Source organism: Gekko japonicus, unplaced genomic scaffold, assembly GCF_001447785.1.
Source record: "Gekko japonicus isolate JY-2015 unplaced genomic scaffold, Gekko_japonicus_V1.1 scaffold1389, whole genome shotgun sequence".
NCBI lineage: Eukaryota > Metazoa > Chordata > Lepidosauria > Squamata > Gekkonidae > Gekko > Gekko japonicus.
Window position 1 is genome coordinate 89,314 of NW_015176492.1, and position 22,007 is coordinate 111,320.

Below are 22,007 nucleotides of genomic sequence, written 5' to 3' on the forward strand. Positions count from 1 at the left end.
GCTGGATGACCACACCTCTGGTAACATGGGGGTGCGGTCTAATGTGCTAATGAGCTGTGCTGTCAGGGGTGTGGCCCAATATGCTAGTGAGTCCCTGCTGTTGGGTGTGGCCTGTTATGCTAATGAGTTCCTGCTGGGCTTTTTCTACAAAAAGAGCCCTGGCCGTGTGGGTGTGAACAAGATCTTGGGGTATGGGTGGACCGTAAGTTAAATATGAAAACAGCCAGTGTGATGCGGCAACAAAAAAGGCTACCCCAGATAAACTAGCAAAGATTTATCCTGATGTATCAAATATATGCTGGAAATGTCAAAATAATACCGGATCCTTTTATCATCGTCATCAGCTACCTTTATTGGCATCACAACAAAACAGATCGTCAAGGGACAAAGGGTACAGCCTTCATTGCCGGAGCTGAAACATTCCTCTCCTCTTAATGGCACAGCATAGAAATTTAGCCACCAAATCAGTGATCTCAGAGTTATGGGAAGATAGTAAACCCCCCCCCCCCATCTTGCAAACATCAGATTGACCCTTTCGAATTTGTAGCAGAGGTTCTAGATAGACGGCACGGATATCACAGTAAAATATACAGTGCAGGAGAACATGTTCGGTACTTTCTATCTCCCCCAGGCCGCAAGAACAAAGCCTAGAGGAGTATGGCATTTTTCTTAAACCTCCCGTACGGTACCGCAGAGGGAAGAACATTAAAACGAGCAGACATAAATGCCCTCCGATGCTCAAAAATAGTCAAGCTAGAGAAGTACTCAGCCAAAACACCATTCGTAGGCATCCCCCACCACAAAGGGGAACATCTACCAGAGGCAAGACCGCTAAGTTCTTGCACCTCAATATCTATAAGTCTTTGCTTGATTAAAGCAAAAACGCACCTCTCAGAAAGGTACGCAAGGTCGTCCACACTGAACCCAATTACGGAATTTTCCCCCCGTATGTAGGACATCCACTCAGATGATTGTGATTCAGTTAGCATGTGAGCAATTAGACTATTGGGATTACATCTGAAATGTAAATGGAGCCAAAATTTAATTGCTGTGATCCAAGCTTTGGTCTGGATCCTTTTATCGTATGTGGTGGTTATGTGAAGAAGCGAAAAAATATTGGGTTTGGATCCATGAAATTTTACAAAAAATGTTAAATAATCCTATCCCCTTTGTACCAGGATTATTGTTATTGAATATTACACCAGAAAAATCATAAAGAACAAGATTTTAATCTTCTAATTCATGTAACAACAGCGGCAAGATTACTGTATGCCAAATACTGGAGGAGAAAGGAGGTACCCTTGAGAGAAGAACTTGTAAATAAAATGCCAGAAACTGCTGAAATGGATAAACTAACTTTAATCCTGAAAGGACAACCAGAGACAATCTTTGAAAATACTTGGTCAAAATTTTACAAATGGATTGAAGATAAAAAGAAATAAAGCATACAGACTCACTATTTATTTTAAGGATATTAAAAACTTTATTTTTACATATCTGCAAGAGAATTATACAATGATTTAAGGTGGAATATATATAAAATTTATGTTCTGTTAAGATATGGAGCTGCGGTGGCTCAAGTGGTTAAGACACTGAACTGCAGGCTGTGGAAGGTCGGTAGTTCAGCAGTTCGAGACCTGAGTTGCCGCATGACGGAGTGAGCTCCCGTCTCCGGTTCCAGCTCCTGCCAACCTAGCAGATCGAAAGCAAGAAATTGCAAGTAGATAAATAAGTACCACTTCGGTGGGAAGGGGACAGCGTTCCGTGCGCCTTGGTGTTTGGTCATGCCGGCCACATGACCACGGAAACGTCTTCGGACAGCGCTGGCTCTTTGGCTTTGAAACGGAGATGAGCACCGCAACCCTAAAGTCAGATTCAACTGGCTTTCGAGCAAGGGAACCTTTACCTTTACTTAAGATATGAGATTTGTAAACAAGAAACTTAAGGAGGTACTGGATACCTTCATTTTATGTTTGGTGAGCTCTAAATGGATGTTCAGTTAGGTAATAGATTATTTGAAAAATCCTTAATTACTTGAAAACAAACAAAACGGAAACTCTTGACTGGAGGTACCAGATGGGCCTTTCTCCCCTCTTTCTTCCAAGAAGGGAGCCTTTGGCAACACATACACGTCACACAGAAATCAGGGTCCCCTTCCCGGATGCTACAGCAACGAAACTGGATTTGATTTGCTAATAAAATTAAGAGACTTTAGACAATGCAGCAGCATAATCCAAAATGTCTGGCTTTCCCGATAAGCAGCGTGGATGGACTTCAGGCAATGTGTGGGCCCACGCTGATTTAAATACTCACTTTCTGAAATGAATATACTTCCTGAACGAGCATGCCTGCCGACTGGTCGCTGTACCAATAAAAACACACTGGCTCGTCTCTAAATTAAGCCTTTATCTAAATTTAGGAGAATAACCCGCAAGGAAGCCTGCGTAGTGTTTTAAAGAGATGTATTTCGGTTTTGCTCTCTCTACGCTTGCAAGGATACACAAGAAATGTACTTAGTTGAAAGGTAAGCGTACGGAACTGTGGAGAAACGACATTACCAGCCGAGAGAGTATTTCTCAATGAAAGGGGCAGTAAATATCCATAATATCTGGTGAACGGAGCCATAAATATTGAGAGCTGTACACACTGTAGAACATGGCCTAGCGGGCAGGTTAATAAAACCGGGAGCGCAGAACCATAAAAATGGATGAGCCGAGCAAGATCCAAAATGCCGTCTCCAGGAATGTGGCGCTTTGGATGAAGTCTCCCGGAACAAAGATTAATGTGTGTTCTACTGCGTCGTTTATAATGCCTGACCTCCCAAGAAGCCAGAATCTTCCCTGTGCCCATTTGTTCTTTTAAATATAAAAGCTGCTTTTATTAGGATTGCCAGCTCCAGGTTTGGGATATTCCTGGAGATTTGGGGGATGAATCGTGGACAGGGTAGGACCTCAGATGGGTATAAATGCCCTAGAGCAGGGGTGTCAAACATGCGGCTCGGGGGCTGAATCAGCCCCCCCCCCGGGAGGGCTTCTGTAAGGGACGCCGTGAAACTGGCTGTCTTCTGCTGCTTCTTCCCGTTCTGCTGCTGCTGCGTCATCGTAGGTTTGCAGCTTACAGATACACACCTGAACAGCATACTCCAGATTGCAACAGCACGGACATTCTGATGCAATAATTCAGAGCAAGAGGTGTCAGTTACCAGACACTGTTCAATAAACAAAAACATGCATGTTTTAAGCATGTTTTGATTTTAAGTTAAAAAACCCGCTTTGTGTCCTTTATAAAGTTTATATCTCTCCGCTACCCTGGCATTACATTTTATGATACACATGGCCAATGTTCCCTCTAAGCTGTGGAGTCTTGTGAGCAAAAATTCTACTTTGTGAGCTACTGGCATTAAAGTTGTGAGCGAGTGATTTGGCTACTAAAGCAGCCATTTCCTCAAATGAACTGATCTATGTCGTCTGGAGATGGGTTGTAATTCCAGGGGATCTCCAGGCCCTGCCTGGAGCTTGGTAACCCTAGCTTTTATCTGCTCAGCAAGTTTTCTCGATTCTGATGGTAGGTGCAAACTATAACACTGGAGTCTCCAGATTCTATTTTAAACTTGGTCCTTTTCTGTAGGGGGGAAAAACGAATTTTAAAATAGGATTTAACTGATCATCTGGTTCGATCTACTCTGTTAACAGAACGGGGGGGGGGAGTTATGTATTATGAGTCGCTTATTCAAGCTCCCTGAGTGACTCTTCTCTCAAGTTGCCAATCTCCAGGCGGGGCCTGGAGACTTCCCAGAATTACAACGCCTCTCCCAAGTGACAGAAATCAGCTCCCCTGGAGGAAATGGTTGCTTTGGAGGGTGGACTCCGTAGCATTTTGTCCCGTTGGGATCCCTCCCCAAACCTCCCCTGCCCCAGGCTCCACCCCCAAATCTCCAGGCATTTCCCTCCGTGGAGTTGGCAACCCTCTAATTCTGCCACAAACTCACTTAAGAGTCAGTTATGAGCCACACTCAGCTTCCGCATCTCATCACAGGGGGATAAATAATAGTGGCCTACCTTACGGGGCTGTTGCTAAGGATTATTGAAGTGGAGAAGAAGAGATTGGATTTATACCCCGCTCTTCACTACCTGAAGGGGTCTCAGAGCGGCTTACAAACTCCTTTCCCTTCCCCTCCCCACAACAGACACCCTGTGAGGTAGGTGGGGCTGAGAGAGCTCTGACAGAAACGGCTCTTTTTCAAGAACAGCTCTTATCAGAACTACGGCTTGCCCAAGGTCATCCAGCCAGGTGCAGGTGGAGGAGTGGGGAATCAAACCCAGTTCTCCCAGATTAGAGTCCGCGCACTTAACCACAACACCAAACTGGCAGCCATTTTTTTTTTACGTCGGAAATGCTTTTATGTGCTCTAAGTATCACTTTATGTACTCCGCCTCGGGTCCCCGTGAGAAAGGCGGATGATCAGTAACGTAAATGAAACAAGACAAAAAGATAAATGTTGTTCAATTACAAAAACCTCTGAAATGTTGGGAGCTCGGTCAAAGAGTTGCTGTTCCTTGGATGCCCAGCAGGGGGCGCCAAAACTGCAGATTTGGAAGGTGGTCAGGAACGGGGGAACTTCATTCTCGCCCACCCACGCTAACCACTAGTCTTCCCCACCCCCTCATGTACGTGGGCGCAAGGCGCACTCACTCCCCCTCACCCTGGTCTTTGCTCCGTCCCAGGAATCCTGGCTGCCTTCTTCCCTCCCCGAGCCGGGAATAGAACCCAGGAGTCCTGGCGTTCACCCTTGTTATAACTACCTCTTAAATAAGGTTAAAAACATTCTATTTTTTAACCGGCCTCGCTTCTGTACCTATAACAGCTGACCGGCAATAAATATACATTTGGTGTCCGGTTTCTTCCACCCGCGTGCCTGGAAAGAAGAAGAGAAGAAGAGTTTGGATCCATACCCCGCCCTTCACTACCCGAAGGAGTCTCAGAGCGCCTTATAATCTCCCTTCCCCTCCCCACGACAGACACCCTGTGAGAACAGCTCCAAGAGGACTTGTGACTGACCCAAGGTCACACCAGCAGCTGCATGTGGAGGAGTGGGGAATCGAACCCGGTTCTCCCAGATTAGAGTTCGCGCTCCTATCCACTGCACCAAACTGGCTCTCCTTCTAGGTTGGCAATAAGTCAACGAGGTCTCCGAACAGCCTGTCGCTCTAACCCCTGAGCCGAACATCCCTGCCAGAACATGCATTCGAGATCCTCACGAGACCTGCCTTCTAGATTCTTCTCTGACCCACTTTCCTAATGTCTTTCCACACCGCATCCTATCCATCTCTTCCTATGGTCTGTATGTTCTCATCAGGCCCATTTTAAGTCCACCTTCTCAGGGTTCGCTTAGAGATTGAGGGGGCTTTGTTGCTTCTGCTTGGGAGAGCAGCTCAACGGGTTCGTTCTGAGCCTGCAGAACCCGAACGCAAAAAAACCCCCCAAAACCTGCGCCAGCAACACTACCACAAACATAGTAAAATGTGCAGTTCTCGGGCAGCTCCTCTCCACGCCCCAATTTAACGGAGGAAAGTCGAGCAGGATTCACAAAGGGAGAAACAAGCAAGCAGTGACATTTCCTCCGTTTCTGAAGCAGTGAGAGGAAAAGGAGCCAGGCTGGAAATAGGCCCCGGGGCAAGAAAAGTTGGGGCGAGAAGAACTATCCTTTTATAGCCGGATGCCCCACTGAAAGGGTCATGACTCTGTGACTCCAAATCGGCACTTGCCGCATATAACGGGGCCGGCTTCGTTTTGGGTGTAACACAATGCCCGGCTCCTTTCGCCCGAGGCAGCCGCACCAAAATAGCCAAGATCCTGCCCTGCTGGAATTGCCCGCTTGCTTGGCATGCGGTGGGGAGTCGGGCGGGCGGGGAGGGTCGGGTCTCAGGCCTCCCCACACCCCAGGAGGGCTCACCCAAGAAGCCGGCCTTTGGGGATCTGATTTCGTGTGGGCTGCAGGCAAAAATTAGGAAGCGGAGTCACCGATAGGGTGGAGGGAAGCAGTGTCTCTTGTTCCCAGGCTGGGCCCCTGAATCTATTCTTTGTCGTTTATCTAGTGCTGGAAGACCCTGATGGCACGTGTCACTTGTCCTCTGATTCAGGCTCACCACCCATATATGGCATGGTTCTGTCGGCCTACCTTGCAGGGCTGTTCTGTTGAGACAACATATATGAGGTGCCTTGAATTCTAAAGAGTGTGATTGACTGCTCTGTGATATTACGAGTGTATTCTACCCATTTTACAACGTTCCTGCGAGGTAGGTTACTGTTCATCCTACTTCAGAGCCGAGGCCATCGAGACTGACAAGTTGCTACCTGCAGGAAGAAGAGGAGGAAGAGGAGGAGATTGGATTTATATCACGCCCTTCACTAACCGAAGGAGTCCCAGAGCAGTTTACAATCTCCTTCCCTTCCCCACAACAGACACCCTGCGAGGTAGGTGGGGCTGAGAGAGCTCTTTTGAGGACTGCCCTTGAGAGAACAGCTCTGAGAGAACTTGTGACTGGCCCAAGGTCACACCAGCAGCGGCATGTGGAGGAGTGGGGAATCGAACACGGTTCTCCCAGATTAGAGTCCGCGCTCCTAACCACTCCACCGAACTGGCTCTCAAAGGGGAGACCCAAAGGGGCTCCTTAGCCGTCTCCCAATGAGTCCAAGGTGTTGGCATCCAACCGTACACTCTGCCCAGTCTCCAGGTTTTTGCCCGCCGTGAAACGGAACTTGAACCCAGGCCTCTGAGCTCTCCTGCCAACCGACAAATGAAGGCTCTCGCCGAGTAAGGAGTGCCTTTGAGCACGTGCAGAAGTGTTTTCTCCCTATAGCAGGGAGGGGAACTTGACCCCCCAAGTCGAGTGGTTCGGATCCCAGAAGGTATTTGCATCCTGCTACCTCAGAAATAAAGGGAGCTGCGGTGGCTCAAGTGGTTAAGACGCTGAACTGCAGGCTGTGGAAGGTCGTTAGTTCAGCAGTTCGAGACCCGAGTTGCCGCAAGACGGAGTGAGCTCCCGTCTCTAATTCCAGCTCCTGCCAACCTAACAGTTCGAAAGCAAGAAATTGCAAGTAGATAAATAGGTACCACTTCGGTGGGAAGGGAACAGCGTTCCATGCGCCTTGGTGTTTAGTCCTGCCGGCCACATGACCACGGAAACGTCTTCGGACAGTGCTGGCTCTTCGGCTTGGAAACGGAGGTGAGCACCGCAACCCTAGAGTCGGATTCGACTGACTTTCGAGCAAGGGAACCTTTACCTTTACCTCAGAAATGGCCCGGGATAAGATCTAAGATGTCATAAAACACATCTGTTAAAGAACAAAAAAAATAAATGCCTCCCCGTGAGGACAAAGTGTGTACATAGAGTTGCCGGACTGGGAAATCCCTGGAGATTTTGAGGGGGAGCCTTAGGGAGGAGAGAACGTCTGTAATTCCGGGAGATCTCCTGGCCAGTGTTCCCTCTAAGCTGAGTGTGAGCCAGCTCACAGTTTTTTAGCCTCCGGCTCACACATTGTTTGCCTTAGCTCAGGAAGGATGGCTCCAGAGCAAACTCATTTATGCAGCAGCCAAAATGCTTTCTCACAACTTTAATGCCAGTGGCTCACCAAGTAGAATTTTTGCTCACAAGACTCCACGGCTTAGAGGGAACATTGCTCCTGGCCCCACCTGGAGGATGGCGACCCTGTGAATTTGGGGGGGGTAGATTAATTCTTGCTGGGACTCAAGGCCTGACTGGTCCAGCGATCCGGTGAGGAAGGAACGGAGGATGAAGAGAACTCAGAGAGAAGAGCTCAGAGAAGGAAGAAAAGAAAACGGAAAGAGGGGAGAGAGTGAGAGAATACAGGAGCCAGAAACGGAGGAAAAGAGGGAAAGGGCTGGCTTCCCTTGGCCGGAGAGCTGTCCAGCGGCCTGTCCCGTCCCGTCCCGCTAGCCGGCAAAGAAGTTATATAGAGCAGCTCTCTGCTCTCTCCCCCCCTCCTTCACTTCCTGGGTGGAGCTGGCGCTGGGGAGAGACATTAAAAAAAAACACAAAAAAAACCACCACTGCTTTAAAAACCTCTCCGCCTGCAGTCAGCAAGTCCTGACAGGAGTGGTGAAATTACAACCTTCCTCCTGCCGGGGAAGAAAGCCGAGCAGGGCCAGCTGGCTCCGGGAGGGAAGGAGCCGCCGTCCAACAGTGCCGCGGCAGCCCTGGCGGGATGGCCCGGCCCTGAGGCCAGACTTGGCCTGAGCCTCCTCGCCGTGCCACGCTCCGGAGAGGTCTGGGCGCCTCCTGGCGTTGGCAGCTTTCCCGAGCCCCCTCCGCCCTGCCAAGAAGGGATCTGCGGGAGCCAGCCGGGGACGGTGTGCCGGCAGCCCCAGGAGATGGCCCTCCGGGTGGCTCGAACCCAGTGCCAGGGCTGAAGCCGGCGGCTTGAAATCTCGGGCTCTGCAGACAGCCGGGCCGTGGCCTGACGCCAGGCGGTCTCTCCGAAGCCTGAGGCAAGTCTCGGTCGCCTTCGAAAGTTGGCAGAGCCCCTTCCGACTGGCGAGGTCCCGAAAAGCGGCTTCGTGCAGCGTTCCTAGGCTCAGCCGGCAGCGGCTGCAACTTCTGCGGGACGCCAACTTCTCCAGATGCGGGAGGCTACTTGAGAGAGAGGACTGAGACAGGAGCCACGAGAGAAAGCCCGTCTTCTTTTGTGTGTGTGTTGTTTCGGGGCTGAGAGCGGAGGCGGGTGGCGGTCATGAGGACGCCGGTCTCGAAAAGCGGTGCCGGGCGGGGCAGCGGCCGGGGCGGCCCCCCGTGTGCCTCCCGCAGCCTTGGCACGCGGCGGGCGACGGGCTGGCTCTTCCTCCTCCTCCTGGCCCTGGAGTGCCTCTGCTCGGCCTTCGCCCTCTCGACGTGCAAGACGGTGGACATGGAGCTGATGAAGCGCAAGCGGATCGAGGCCATCCGGGGCCAGATCCTCAGCAAGCTCAAGCTCTCCAGCCCGCCCGACGTGGACCAGGGGGACGTGTCCTTGTCCGAGGAGATCCTGGCCCTTTACAACATCACCACGGACCTGATCAAGGAGAAGGTGACGGAGGAGCCGCGCGAGACCCCCCAGGAAGAGTACTACGCCAAGGAGGTCCACATGTTCAAGATGCTGCCGTCCAGTGATGGTGAGAGAGCTCTCTGGGAAGCGGGTTTCGTGGGGGTAGGGGATAATAGCTTGCAGTCAGAGGCAATGTTCCCTCTAAGCTGAGTTAGTGCGAGCTAGCTCACAGTTTTTTAGCCTCCGGCTCACACATTTTTGTCTTCGCTCAGGAAGGAGGGCTCCAGAGCAAACTAGTTTATGCAGCAGCCCAATTGTTTGCTCACAACTTTAATGCCAGTAGCTCTCAAAGTAGAATTTTTGCTCACGAGACTCCACAGCTTAGAGGGAACACTGGTCAGAGGGGAATTCGCATCTAGGACTTTGAGGTTGCTCTGTTTTGGGGGGGGGGTTGTCGCGCTGTGGTTGTATTAACACCCGCCAGGCCTACAGAAATCAAGAGGGGGTTTTTCTCCCTCCCCTGCACACTTTCTCTGCCTATTTCTACAACTGAAATGGACAAAACCAATGTAGAGCGCAGTGGGGCCCCTTTAAGACCAACAAAGGTTTATTCAAGGCGTGAGGTTTCGTGTGCAAGGCACACTTTTTCAAATACATGAGGGCACGTGAGGTTCTCAATTTATAGCCAGAGAATGAACAGCAGATTAACATGTAACAGGATGATCTTTAAGCTATGCAGAGTCAGAACTAAATAACAAGATAACCGTTGTAAGGTCAACAGTCGTAAAGCGGTAAATAGGTCAAAATAGCAGATAAATGTCTAAAGGCGTCTTTTCTCATTGTGGGAAGCAAAGCGAGAACGGTCGTGTTACGTGTTGATTTGCTGTTAAATCCCCGTCTGTACGTTTAGAACCTCATCTGCCATTCCAATGCATTTGAAAAAGGTGTGCCTTGCACACAAAAGCTCATACCTTGAGTAAACCTTTGTTGGTCTTAAAGGTGCCCCAGCCAATGTTCCCTCTAAGCTGTGGAGTCTTGTGAGAAAAACCTCTACTTTGTGAGCTACTGGAATTAAAATTGTGAGCCAGCGATTCGGCGACTGCATGAATCAGTTTGCTCTGGAGCCGCCTCTCCTGAGCTAATATGAAAATGTGTGAGCCGGAGGCTAAAAAACTGTGAGCTGGCTCACACTAACTCAGCTTAGAGGGAACACTGTGCCCCACGGGGCTCTAAATTCGTTCTCCTGCTTCCGACCAACCCGGCTGACTACCTGGATCTATCAAATTAACAAGCATAGGAGCGGGACCTGTTAAAAAGTTGGTAACCCCCTCCTCGCAGCCCATTGGGACAAAAAATCCCGACTTCAGGTCTAGGCGAATGGGGTATGAACGCGCTGAGACGGAGAGGGGGGAAGATTCTGGGGTCAGGGCGGATGGCTCGATGAAAGGGTCAGCCCAGAGTGCTGCAGCAGTGAAAAGGCAAACTCTGTGTCAGAGTGAAATCTGTCTCCCTCTCCCAAAAAAATCTAGAACTTGGGGGCATCCCATGAGGCTGATGGGCAGTAGGTTTAGGACGGACAAGAGGAAACACCACTTTACGCAGAGAGTGATTAAAAGGTGGGATTGGCTGCCAGAGGATGTCGTGATGGCCACAGGAATCGACAGCTTGAAAAGGGGACGGCATATTGATTCATGGAGGATGAGTCTATCAGTGGCTACTGGCCATGGTGACTGTGGGGAACCTCCACATTCACAGGCACTCATCCTCTGAATCCCAGAGCCAGGAGGCAACCTCAGGGGAAGGCTTCAGCCTCCATGCCCTGTTGTTGGACCTCGAGAGGATTGGGTTGGCCACTGTGTGAGACAGGATGCTGATGGTTCACTGCTCTGATCCAGCAGGGCTCTTCTTATGAAGGCCTCGGCCTCTCTGCCCTGTTGTTGGCCCTTGAGAGGAGCTGTCTGGCCACTGTGTGAGACAGGATGCTGGACTAGATGGACCGTCACTGGGATGATCCAGCAGAGCTCTTCTTATGAAGGCCTCGGCCTCTCTGCCCTGTTGTTGGCCCTTCAGAGGAACTGGTTGGCCTCTGTGTGAGACAGGATGCTGGACGGGATGGACTATTGGTCTGACCCAGCAGGGCTCTTCTGATGTTCTTATGAAGGCCTCAGCCTCTCTGCTCTGTGGTTGGCCCTCCAGAGGAACTGGTTGGCCACTCTGTGAGACAGGATGCTGGACTAGATGGACCTCTGGTCTGACCCAGCAGGCCTGATGTTCTCAGTGCCTGAGTGTGACCCGTTAACTTTGTGTATGGTGGCTCGCAGGAAGGCACGGGATATCACATTTTCCCATGCCTGCCTTGTGGGTGTGAAATGGGAATAATACTCAACGCTCTCATGGGGGTGGTGGTGGCTACAAGGACCGGGGAAAAAGCATCAAAATGATGGGACGGGACTGGGCGTCTATCCCGTCAGTCAGTTTGTTTTCGAACGTTCGGTGGAGAGGGCCATGAATTGAGTCCGAGGTGGAGAGAGCCATAAATCGGTGAGGTGGGGTTGTCAGAGCCAGGGGAGGTGATGCAGACGGGAAATTAGAACGGCAAACATTGCCTGGGCCTCTGTGGGATTACTCCTTCCGAGAAAGTTGCAAGTTCCCTCCACGCTTCCCGAACTAATTCTGGACTTTGCCCCCGTGGCTTCTAGCAAGAGGGCCTCGGCCCTGGCTGCCGCCTTCTTTCTCCCGTCCCCGCTCCTGTGTCTTTACCGGGACTTCCATGCTTGCTTAATTTCTGTGTGCGGGGGATGCTGTTAAAGGCGCAGGGGACGGTCCAGTCATCATATCAGACAGGCGGGTTGAACTGACGGGCGCGCCGCAGAGCTCTCCGCCGAAATGCAACGAGCGGGAAGGGCAGAGTAGTAATGTCTGAGCAGAGCACAGGTGTGACGTTGGTAACAGCTGTCTTGCGGCCAAAAGAGAGCATGGATTGAGCTATTCGTTGTGCCCAGCGTGCACGGAGGCACCTGTGAGAAAGGGGCTTTCATCTGTTGGCTTCCGGGATCAGGAATATTGGGGGGCAGGCCGCACCGGGGGTGGGTGGGAGTCTGTGGATCAGAGGCCAGGCCTGGCAAATCCAAAGCATCCCGCCCCGTCCTTCCGAGGCCTTGCCCGGTGGGACCGGTTAGAGCCGCAAAATACCGACTCAAAAGCTGCAGAAATTTCGGGGAGGCGAGGGGCATTCAAAAAACGTGAACCGGAATGTCGTAGTGGTTAAGCGCGTGAGACTAGCTCCCTGAGAAATCCAAGTTCAGATCCCCCTTGTACCATGGAAGCTTCACTGGCCGACTCGTACTCTCTCCGCCCGACCTACCTCGCAGGGTCGTTGTGAAGATAAAACGCAAGAGAGAAGAACGATGACATCCGCTCTGGGTCCGCATCGGGGACAAGTGGAGAAAATAAAGTGTTTGTTTGTTTCAATGTATATTCCACCCTCCCCGCAAGCGGGCTCAGGGCAGATCACCAAGTAGTTTCTGAAACACATCAGATAACAATAGTACAGAATAATTTTTTAAAAAAATTAAAACCCCATAAATTAAATTAGGTTGCACTGTTTGTTTATGCGCAAAGCTTCCAAACCGGTGCCATTGGGTCTCTAAGATCGTCTTAATCTAGGCTGAATATACAGTTGCCAACCTCCAGTCGGTGGCTGGAGATCTCCTGCTATTACAACCGATCTCCAGGGGTCAGAGATCAGTTTTCCCGGAGAAAATGGACGCCTTGGAAGGCAGACTCTATGGCATTAAATGCAACTTTAAGTCCGGCCTCGCTCCAAACCCCGCCCTCCCCAGGCTCCACCCCCCAAATCTCCAGGTCTTTCCCAACCCGGACCTGGCAACCCTAGCTGTGTAGAGGTGGTGAATGGATCGAAGCGCGCTCTGCACTTGCTCAGAGGGTTCCCGTCTGATCTCAGCGTTGGGATGTTCTTAAACGACGGGGGCCGGCACCAATCTCCGGCTTCCAGAAATTTCAAGACTCACTTAGCAAGTTTATGAGACGTGGGCGTGGAAGCCGAAGGATACCCGGTTTGCAGGCGTAAGATCTGTGCCGCCGCCGCTGAGAGAAAGAGAAAGACCTTCCAATTCCCCCTCCCTCCCTCCACTTCCACTTCCTTTCTGCCTGCACGACACACATGCTGGCCTGCAGTATTTTCGGTTGTGCAACCGGCCGAGCCCGGCCATCAAAAGCCAGGCTCCCAGAACAAGGCCTCTTCTTCGGAGGGCTGACTTTTTTATTTTTGCAACTTCAGCTCACCCCCACCACCGCTGCCTCCCAGGACGGTGGGGCAGAGAGAAAAACACTAGATAGGTCGGTTTGGAGAGCTTCCCGTTTCTGGGGGAACCGCTGGCCTCAGCAGGCCCCGATTCGCGGGTAGTCTTCTCCGCGGGGGCCGTAGCCAGCCTGCCCTGGGGTTTGATTCGTTCAAACCGGGCTGGCAACACTGCAGGTTCCTCCTCACTTTTTCAGATTTAGTTGTTGACTCGTGGGAGGCTGCCAACTTCCTTTCGGCTTTTCATGGACACGGCTTTTGGACTTTTGAGCCGACGGAAGCTGGCACGTACAAATTCAACAGGGGGAATCCCCCGCCTCCTCACCGCCTCCCTGTGCCACAGAAAGCGAGCCACGCGCAAACCCTGCTCGTCGAAGCTGTCGTTAAAACGCAGGAGCAGGGCCGATCGGGTCGCCAGGTCCGACACGGGATATATCTGGGGACTTTGGGGGCGGAGCCAGGAGACTTTGGGGGTGGAGCCCAGAGCAAGGATGTGACATCGCTTTTGTGATGCCACTAGAGGCGATTGAACTCCGAAGGATGTTCTGGCCGTCACATTTGAAGGGACCACATTCCTTTTAAATGCCTTCCCTCCATTGGAAATGGTGGGGGATGGGGGGCACCTTCTTTGGGGGCCCACAGAATTGGACACCCTGGTCCAATCCTTTTGGAATTTGGGGGCTTTTTTCCAGGAGAGGCACCGCCAGCTATGCTGAAAATTTGGTGCCTCTACCTCAATAAACAGCCCACCAGAGCCTCAGATACCCATGGATCAATTCTCCATTATACCCTATGGGGAACGGTCTCCATAGGGGATAATGGAGCATCCAGGGGCCATTCCTCCCCCCAACCCTTTCTAAGAGCCTTGAAGTGGAGGGAAAGGCTCCAAACCAGGGGATCCCCTGGGGATTGGCAACCTTAAGGGCAAATTTAAAGAAAAACATGGCAACCCTAGCAGAACTCCCGTACGGCTCTCGGATATTTCTCTTCCGCCTGCTCTGGGGGCTGGTTGGCGCTTCCCAAAACCAGACACCCCCCCCCCCACGGTGTTCCCTCTAAGCTGAGTTAGTGTGAGCTAGCTCACAGATTTTTAGCCTCCAGCTCACCCATCTTTGTCTCAGCTCAGGAAGGAGGACTCCAGAGCAAACTAATTTATGCAGCAGCCAAATCGCTTGCTCAGAACTTTAATGCACATAGCTCACAAAGTAGAATTTTTGCTCACAAGACTCTACAGCTTAGAGGGAGCACTGCCCCCCAGTAAAAGATGTCAGTTGCTAGCTTCATAGTGGGCAGTTTGTGAGCCAGTTTGGTGTAGTGGGTAGGAGCGCGGACTCTAATCTGGGAGAACCGGGTTTGATTCCCCACTCCTCCACATGCAGCTGCCTCCTCCACATGCAGCTGCTGGTGTGACCTTGGGTCAGTCACAAGTTCCCGCAGAGCTGTTCTCTCCCCACTCCTCCACATGCAGCTGCTGGTGTGACCTTGGGTCAGTCACAAGTTCCCTCAGAGCCGTTCTCTCCCCACTCCTCCACATGCAGCTGCTGGTGTGACCTTGGGCTAGTCACAAGTTCCCTCAGAGTTGTTCTCTCACGAGCAGTCCTCAAAAGAGCTCCCTCAGCCCCACTGACCTCACAGGGTGTCTGTTGTGGGGAGGGGAAGGGAAAGGAGATTGTCAGTCGCTCTGAGACTCCTTCGGGTAGTGAAGGGCGGAGGGGATAAATCCAATCTCTTCTCTTCTTCTCTGAATGGGATGTGGGTACAGAAAGGGGGTGGCCCGCAACACCCCACCCCCACCTGCGAAAAGATCCAGCCGTAACTCTGGGATCCGATGACGATCCCACCCAGATTGCAGCTGTTTCGAGCTGACGCGGAGGTGTAATTACCTGGCTGGGTGGGGCCACGCTGGCACCCGGCCCGAACGGAACTGAGACCCGCGGGCTGGGGCGAGGGCTTGTACCGCTCGTGTAGTCTCTCGGAGATAAGATGGCATCCCGGATAGCGTCGGCACGTGCCGTTCGGGGAGGCCGTGGAGCAGCCGTTCGGGGAGGCCGAGAAGCGGCCCGGGCTTAAGCTCTGTGCGGAGGATCTCTTCTCGACTTATTTAAAGGCCTCCCTGGATTTTAAAAAATCCTGGCTACGGGTCCGGGAATAAATACATTAACTGCCTCTGAGGATTCCACGGTCCTCTTTGCCCCCTCGTCCGCCTCACCCGCTTTGAGGAGTGCCACTGTCGGACTCGGTAAGGGGAGATCGAGATTCAAAGCCCAGCTTAACGGGAAAGCTCACTGGGTGACCCTGGGCCAGTTGCTCTCTCTCCGCCTAACCTACCTCGCAGGGCTGTTGTGAAGATGGGAGGGGGGAGAGCGGGGAGAATGTCCTGCTTCTCAGAGGAAGGGCAGAGTATAAGCGCGAGAGACGTCCGACAGACTGCTTTTCAAAGGCCCCAGGGCAGAGCCAGTGGAAATGTGGCCAACCCTCTTGAGGGGTGTTTATTAGGGGAGCCAACTTTTAAAAACTGGGTCTCCTCCAATGCTCCCTCTAAGCTGTGGAGTCTTGTGAGCAAAAATTCTACTTTGTGAGCTCCTGGCATTAAAGCTGTGAGCAGGCGATTTGGCTGCTGCATCAATCAGTTGGCTCTGGGGCCGTCCCTTCCTGAGCCGAGACAAAAATGTGTGAGCCGGAGGCTAAAAAACTGTGAGCTGGCTCACACTAACTCAGCTTAGAGGGAACACTGGACTCTCCTCCTATGCCTTTAACCCCAGAGTGGGTCCCAAGTAGGTGCAGGTTTTCCTGCCGTGTGTTGTGTGTCTTTCCTGTTTCCCTTGCTTTGTTTCCGCAGGCCAGACTTCTGTTAGGAGCGCAGGGTCATTCCGTTTTTAAAAGTTGGCAGCTTTATTCCTGGCTCTTAGAAGGCAGATAAGAATTACGCATCTGGAACACCCAGCCAACCCCACTCGGGTCAGATTTCGAAAGGAACTGGTCTTTTCCTAGATCAGACCAAGAGCCACCCGTAATCCAGCAGAAAGCAGTACAGAGAAACAGCCTTCCTTTGTGGTATGCTGCACCCGCATATGGAGGTTCCACTTATCTACCATACCTAATCTTGATAAAGCTCTGCGGTCCTGGATTATTTATTTATTTATCTATTTCAATTTATGCTCTGCCCTCCCCGCAGGCAGGTCACAGACAGTGTTCCCCCTAAGCTGAGTTAGTGTGAGCTAGCTCACAGGTTTTTTAACCTCCAGCTCACAGTTTTTGCCTTAGCTCAGGAAGCAGGGCTCCAGAGCAGGCTAACGTATGCAGGAGCCCAATCGCCCACTCACAGCTTTAATGCCAGCAGCTCACCAAGTAGAATTTCTGCTCACAAGACCCCACGGCTTAGAGGGAGCGTTGGTCACAGAGCTGCCCAGGTTCCTGCACTGTTAAGGCTTTAGTAGAAGGGACGGAATGGCACCCGCCTGTGGCTTTTCCCATTGTAGAGCTGGGAATGCCAGGAAAGTCTACCCAGCAGTGCCCTCTGTACAGTTGCCAGCTCCAGGTTGGGAAATCCCTGGAGATTTGGGGGTGGAACCTGGGGACGGCGGGGTTTAGGGAAGTGAGAGGCCTCAGCAGGGTGCAAGGCCATAGCATCCACTCCCCAAAGCAGCAAAAATTTTTGGCAGAACTGATCTCTCTCGCCTGGAGATCAGTTGTGGTTGTTTGGTGTCTTGGTTAAATGCGCGGACTCTGATCTGGGAGAACCGGGTTTGATTCCCCACTCCTCCAATCGCAGCTGCTGGATGACCTTGGGCAAGCCGTAGTTCTGATAAGAGCTGTTCTTGAAAAAAGAGCAGTTTCTGTCAAGAGCTCTCTCAGCCCCACCTACTTCACAGGGTGTCTGTTGTGGGGAGGGGAAGGGAAAGTAGTTTGTAAGCCGCCTTTCGGTAGTGAAGGGCAGGGTATAAATCCAATCTCTTCTTCTTCTCTTATTCTTGTTGTTTTTACTATTAATTCAATTTCTATCCTGCCCTCCCCACAAGCAGGCTCAGGGCAGGTTACAGAGTCACACAGAGATCGTGACAGACGAGAGTAGCAATTAATAAGAATGTCTAAATAAATAGAAGTTAAGAATCAAACTACAAGAGATCTCCAGGCCCCACCTGGGGGTTGGCAACCTCAGTCCCCTACTCCAGCGCCTTTACACATTCGAGGTATGGCGTGGTGACCAATGTTCCCTCTAAGCTGTGGAGTCTTGTGAGCAAACATTCTACTTTGTGAGCTACTGGCATTAAAGTTGTGAGCGAGTGATTTGCCTGCTGCATAAATTAGCTTGCTCTGGAGCCATCCAAGCGAAGACAAAAATGTTTGAGCCACAGGCTAAAAAACTGTGAGCTAGCTCACACTAACTCAGCTTAGAGAGAACAGTGGTGGTGACCATAATTTGGTTCAGTCATGTGACCTTTTCTTTCAAAACCACGGTTACAGTCAGTGCTCCCTCTAAGCTGTGGCGTCTTGTGAGCAAAAATTCCACTTGGTGAGCGACTGGCATGAAAGTTGTGAGCGAGCGATTTGGCCGCTGCATCAATTAGTCTGCTCTGGAGCCCTCCTTCCTGAGCTGAGACGAAAATCTGTCAGCTGGAGGCTAGAGAACTGTGAGCTAGCTCACACTAACTCAGCTTAGAGGGAACACTGGTTACAGTATCAGTAACAGGCCTCCCGAGTTTGTAAGCCCTATTCAAATACTATCCTGAGCCCGCCAGAGTCCAGTAGGCTTGTAACCCTCCGGAACCTGTTTCCACAAATATAAGTGGTGGGGGAAAACCTGTGAGGTAGCCAGGCCTACACACAAAGCAGAAAGCCAGTTTTTTTTCCAAAATGCCAACAGCTCCTGTCAACAGCAATTTATCACGGAGGGCAAACACAGTCTCCTTCCTCCCAAAGCCCTATTTGCAAGATGGCACCCTCTTCCCCCCTTGTGCACCAGCTTGGCAAACACAGGGCCAGGCTGGTGTTTTTCAGCACTCTGTAAGTGGCTCGACATCTTTTCATGACTGCCGGCCCCTAACTCAGGACTTCCCTCTAGGTTTGGTGCCAGTTTGGTGTGTCGTGGTTAAGTCTAATCTGGGAGAACCGGGTTTGAGTCCCCACTCCTCCACTTGCACCTGCTGGATGACCTTGGGCAAGCCATACTTCTGATAAGAGCTGGCCTTGAAAAAAGAGCAGTTTCTGTCAAGAGCTCCCTCAGCCCCACCTGCTTCACAGGGTGTCTGTTGTGGGGAGGGGGAAGGGAAAGGAGTTTGTAAGCCGCTCTGAGACTCCTTTGGGTAGTGAAGGGCCATGGGGTATAAATCCAATCTCCTCCTCCTCCTCCTCCTCTTCTTCTTCTTCTTGCCTGTTGTTCCTAGGGGACAGCACCCACACATGCGATAGTCTTGCCTTTCGGCCTGTACAAAGCGCCTTCCCCTTTCCAACGAGTCACTTCCGTCATCCAGACCATGGAACTTAGTGAGTGACAGAAAGGGACAGTGTGTATGGCTGGGAGGGAGAGGACGGGAACACGTAGTGACCCCAGAACGCTGAAATGTACCCTTCGCTACCCAGTCACTTACCCTTTCCCCCCCAGTGGCTGTTACCACAGGAATTCTGTCACGTTGTTCCATTGTGGAGTCTTTCGATTCAGGCCTGGGTGAAGCAGAAGAGGGCACCACTGTCTGTGGGGCCATGCAGTGGTGGGTCCGTGCCAGTGTCCGGCCCCCTCCCCCCAGCTTCCGCAAAGGTTGGATGGCTCCGGTTTTATCGCCGGCCTAGGCTTCCATGCCTCTGACGTCCAGAGGTATGTGACAAAGGGGAACTTTCCCCCAGTAAGGGGTAAGAAAAGCTGGTGGATGTGGGTGGGCCAGAGTAAAGTTCACGGCTTGTGACGCAAGGCCTTAAGCCTGAAGGAGGTTGGTAGGCCAACGCAGGGCAAAACAGAAGAAGAGGAGGAGGAGGAGATGATTATTGGATTTAGACCCCACCTTTCACTTGAAGCCTCAGAGCGGCTTACAAGAGCGGCTCACTCTAGCCACCCTGAGCCTGCTTGCGGGGAGGGCGGGGTATAAATCAAAATAATAAATGAATAAGACATAAGAACATAAGAGACGCCAATGTTGGATCAGGCCAAAGGCCCATCCAGTCCAACACTCTGTGTCACACAGTGGCCAGAAATACCAGGTGCCATCAGGAGGTCCAGCAGTGGGGCCAGGACATTAGAAGCCCTCTCACTGTTGACCCCCCCAAGCACTAAGAAGACAGAGCATCACTTGCCCCAGAGCCCCTATCTATACCTTGTGGCTAATAGCCACTGATGGACCTCTGCTCCATATGCTTATCTAATTCCCTTTTGAACCCATCCAGGCATGTAGCAGCCACCACTTCCTGTGGCAGTGAATTCCAAGTGTTCATCACTCTTTGGGTGAAGAAGTACTTCCTTTTATCCGTTCTAACAATACGATACAATCTCCTTTCCCTCCCCCTCCCCACCACAGACACCTTGTGAGGTAGGTGGGGCCGAGAGAGCTCTCTCAAGGACTGCCCTTGAGAGGACAGCTCCGAGAGAACTTGTGACTGACCCAAGGTCACCCAACTAGCTGCATGTGGAGGAGTTGGGGGATCAAACCCGGTTCTCCCAGATTAGAGTCCGCGCTCCTAACCACTACACCAAACTGGCACCAAACCTAGTGGGAAGGAAGAAAAGAGTCGAGGATGGGGTGTGGGGAGGGGAGATGTGGGTCTGGAGGTTTACAGTCCCCCCCGCCCCAGTTTCTAATTCAGCATCACCCATAAGGTCTATCGCCTACATAACAGTGGAGTCTAAACGTCGATTCTTGGGCATCCCAGCCTCTCACACAAATTGGAGAGACTTTGGGGTTTGGGGGCCCACGCCTTAACTAGAGCATCAAAATGTATGGCAGATTTGTTTCCCCCCCCTCCCATAGAGTTGCCAGGTCCCCCCCCCCCGACCACCAGTGGGGGATAGTGAGGTAGGGTTACCAGATCCAGGATGGGAAACTGCTGGTGATTTGGGGGGGGGGGGCGGCTTGAGAGGGAACTTGTTGGGGGACGATGCCACGGAGTCCATCCTCGAAAGCGTCCATTTTTCTCCAGGAGAGCTGATATCTGTAGTCGGGACATGACCAACGTTCCCTCTAAGCTGTGGAGTCTTGTGAGCAAAAATTCTACTTTGTGAGCTACTAGCATGAAAGTTGTGAGCAAGCGATTTGGCTGCTGCATAAATCAGTTCGCTCTGGATCCATCCTTCCTGAGCTAAGACAAAAATGCATGAGCTGGAGGCTAAAAAACTGTGAGCTAGCTCACACTAACTCAGCTTAGAGGGAACACTGGACATGACCTGAAATTCCAGGGGATCCCCGGGGTCCCAATCGGAAGCTGGCATCCCCGTGGAGGCTCACTGTCTGCTACCGGAGCCCCCCTTCCGGCCAAAAAAGAACCCAGAGCTAAGGAATCTGCGATAACTGTCCCACCTCTCCGTTTATCCCCATTTCACAGCCGAAGGAAACGGAGGCTGGAGCGGCAGATACCGCCATGCATGGCCCGAAGGAGTCGCAAAGACGACCTTATCTTGTTATCTCGAGGGGATGTAGAAACCTCAAAATAGATTGGGGATTTCCTGGGGGTGGGGGGGAAGTAGTAGAGTCTGTTTGAGGGAGACACGGTTATCTCTGCCCCTGCAGCTGTACAAACCCAAACCCTCAGTTCTGAAGATATCACGGTGGGCCGTCTCGCCCCCACACCCCAAGTCAAGTGGAAACCAAGGAGTTGACCACGCGGAGACCTAAATATGGGAAGTGGGGAGGCGGGGAGGAATTGGGAGCCAGAGTTCCTCCGTTCTTTTCTTAGCACTGATAGGGAAGCGGCCTCCACAGGGTGCCTAGCTCTCCAGCTGCGGGGCCAGGACTTTTCGAAAGCATTCCCCCAAAAGCTTTCGAAAGGCCGCTGTTTCTGCTTGTCACATGTTTTCCTCCCTCCCCCTTCCTTTGGCTTTCTGCCTGAACTCCATATGTGTCTAAAAACAGCTGTACCCCGGCCGGGGCTTCCTGAGTTCAGTGTGATAGGGAAAAGAGACCAAAAACCGAGACCGTCCCCGCAGTGGTGTTGACTCGAGGCAACGAGATGGGATGAGAAACCGGCCCCCGGAGCCCCTTTGATCTTGCAAGGAAGAGAAGCGCAGAAATAGACTCTTCCTGTAGTATAAATAGATGCCGGAACTGCGTCATACGGGTATAAAAAGGGCGGTCGGCAGTGCTCCCTCTAAGCTGTGGAGTCTTGTGAGCAAAGATTCTTCTTTTGTGAGCTACGGGCATTAAAGTTGTGAGCAAGCGGTTTGGCTGCTGCATCAATCAGTTTGCTCTGGAGCCATCCTTCCCAAGCTAAGACAAAAATGTGTGAGCCGGAGGCTAAAAAACTGTGAGCTAGCTCACACGAATGCAATTTAGAGAAGAAGAGATTGGATTTATATCCCGCCCTTCATTACCCAAAGGTGTCTCAGAGTGGCTTACAAACTCCTTTCCCTTCCCCTCCCCACAACAGACACCCTGTGAGGGAGGTGGGGCTGAGAGAACTCTTGACAGAAATGGCTCTTTTTCAAGAACAGCTCTTATCAGAG

General features: G+C 51.7%; 1 protein-coding gene across 1 annotated transcript in view; it reads left to right on the forward strand.

The window, feature by feature from the left end:
- The first annotated feature begins 8,583 nt into the window (after window positions 1-8,583).
- TGFB1 (transforming growth factor beta 1) overlaps window positions 8,584-22,007 on the forward strand; it is a 31,310-nt gene continuing 17,886 nt past the window's right edge. Inside the window, exon 1 of the mRNA XM_015427262.1 lies at window positions 8,584-9,169. Within this exon, the coding sequence (XP_015282748.1) occupies window positions 8,752-9,169 (418 nt within the window). The 5' untranslated portion in view covers window positions 8,584-8,751. The remainder of the gene's footprint in view (window positions 9,170-22,007) is intronic.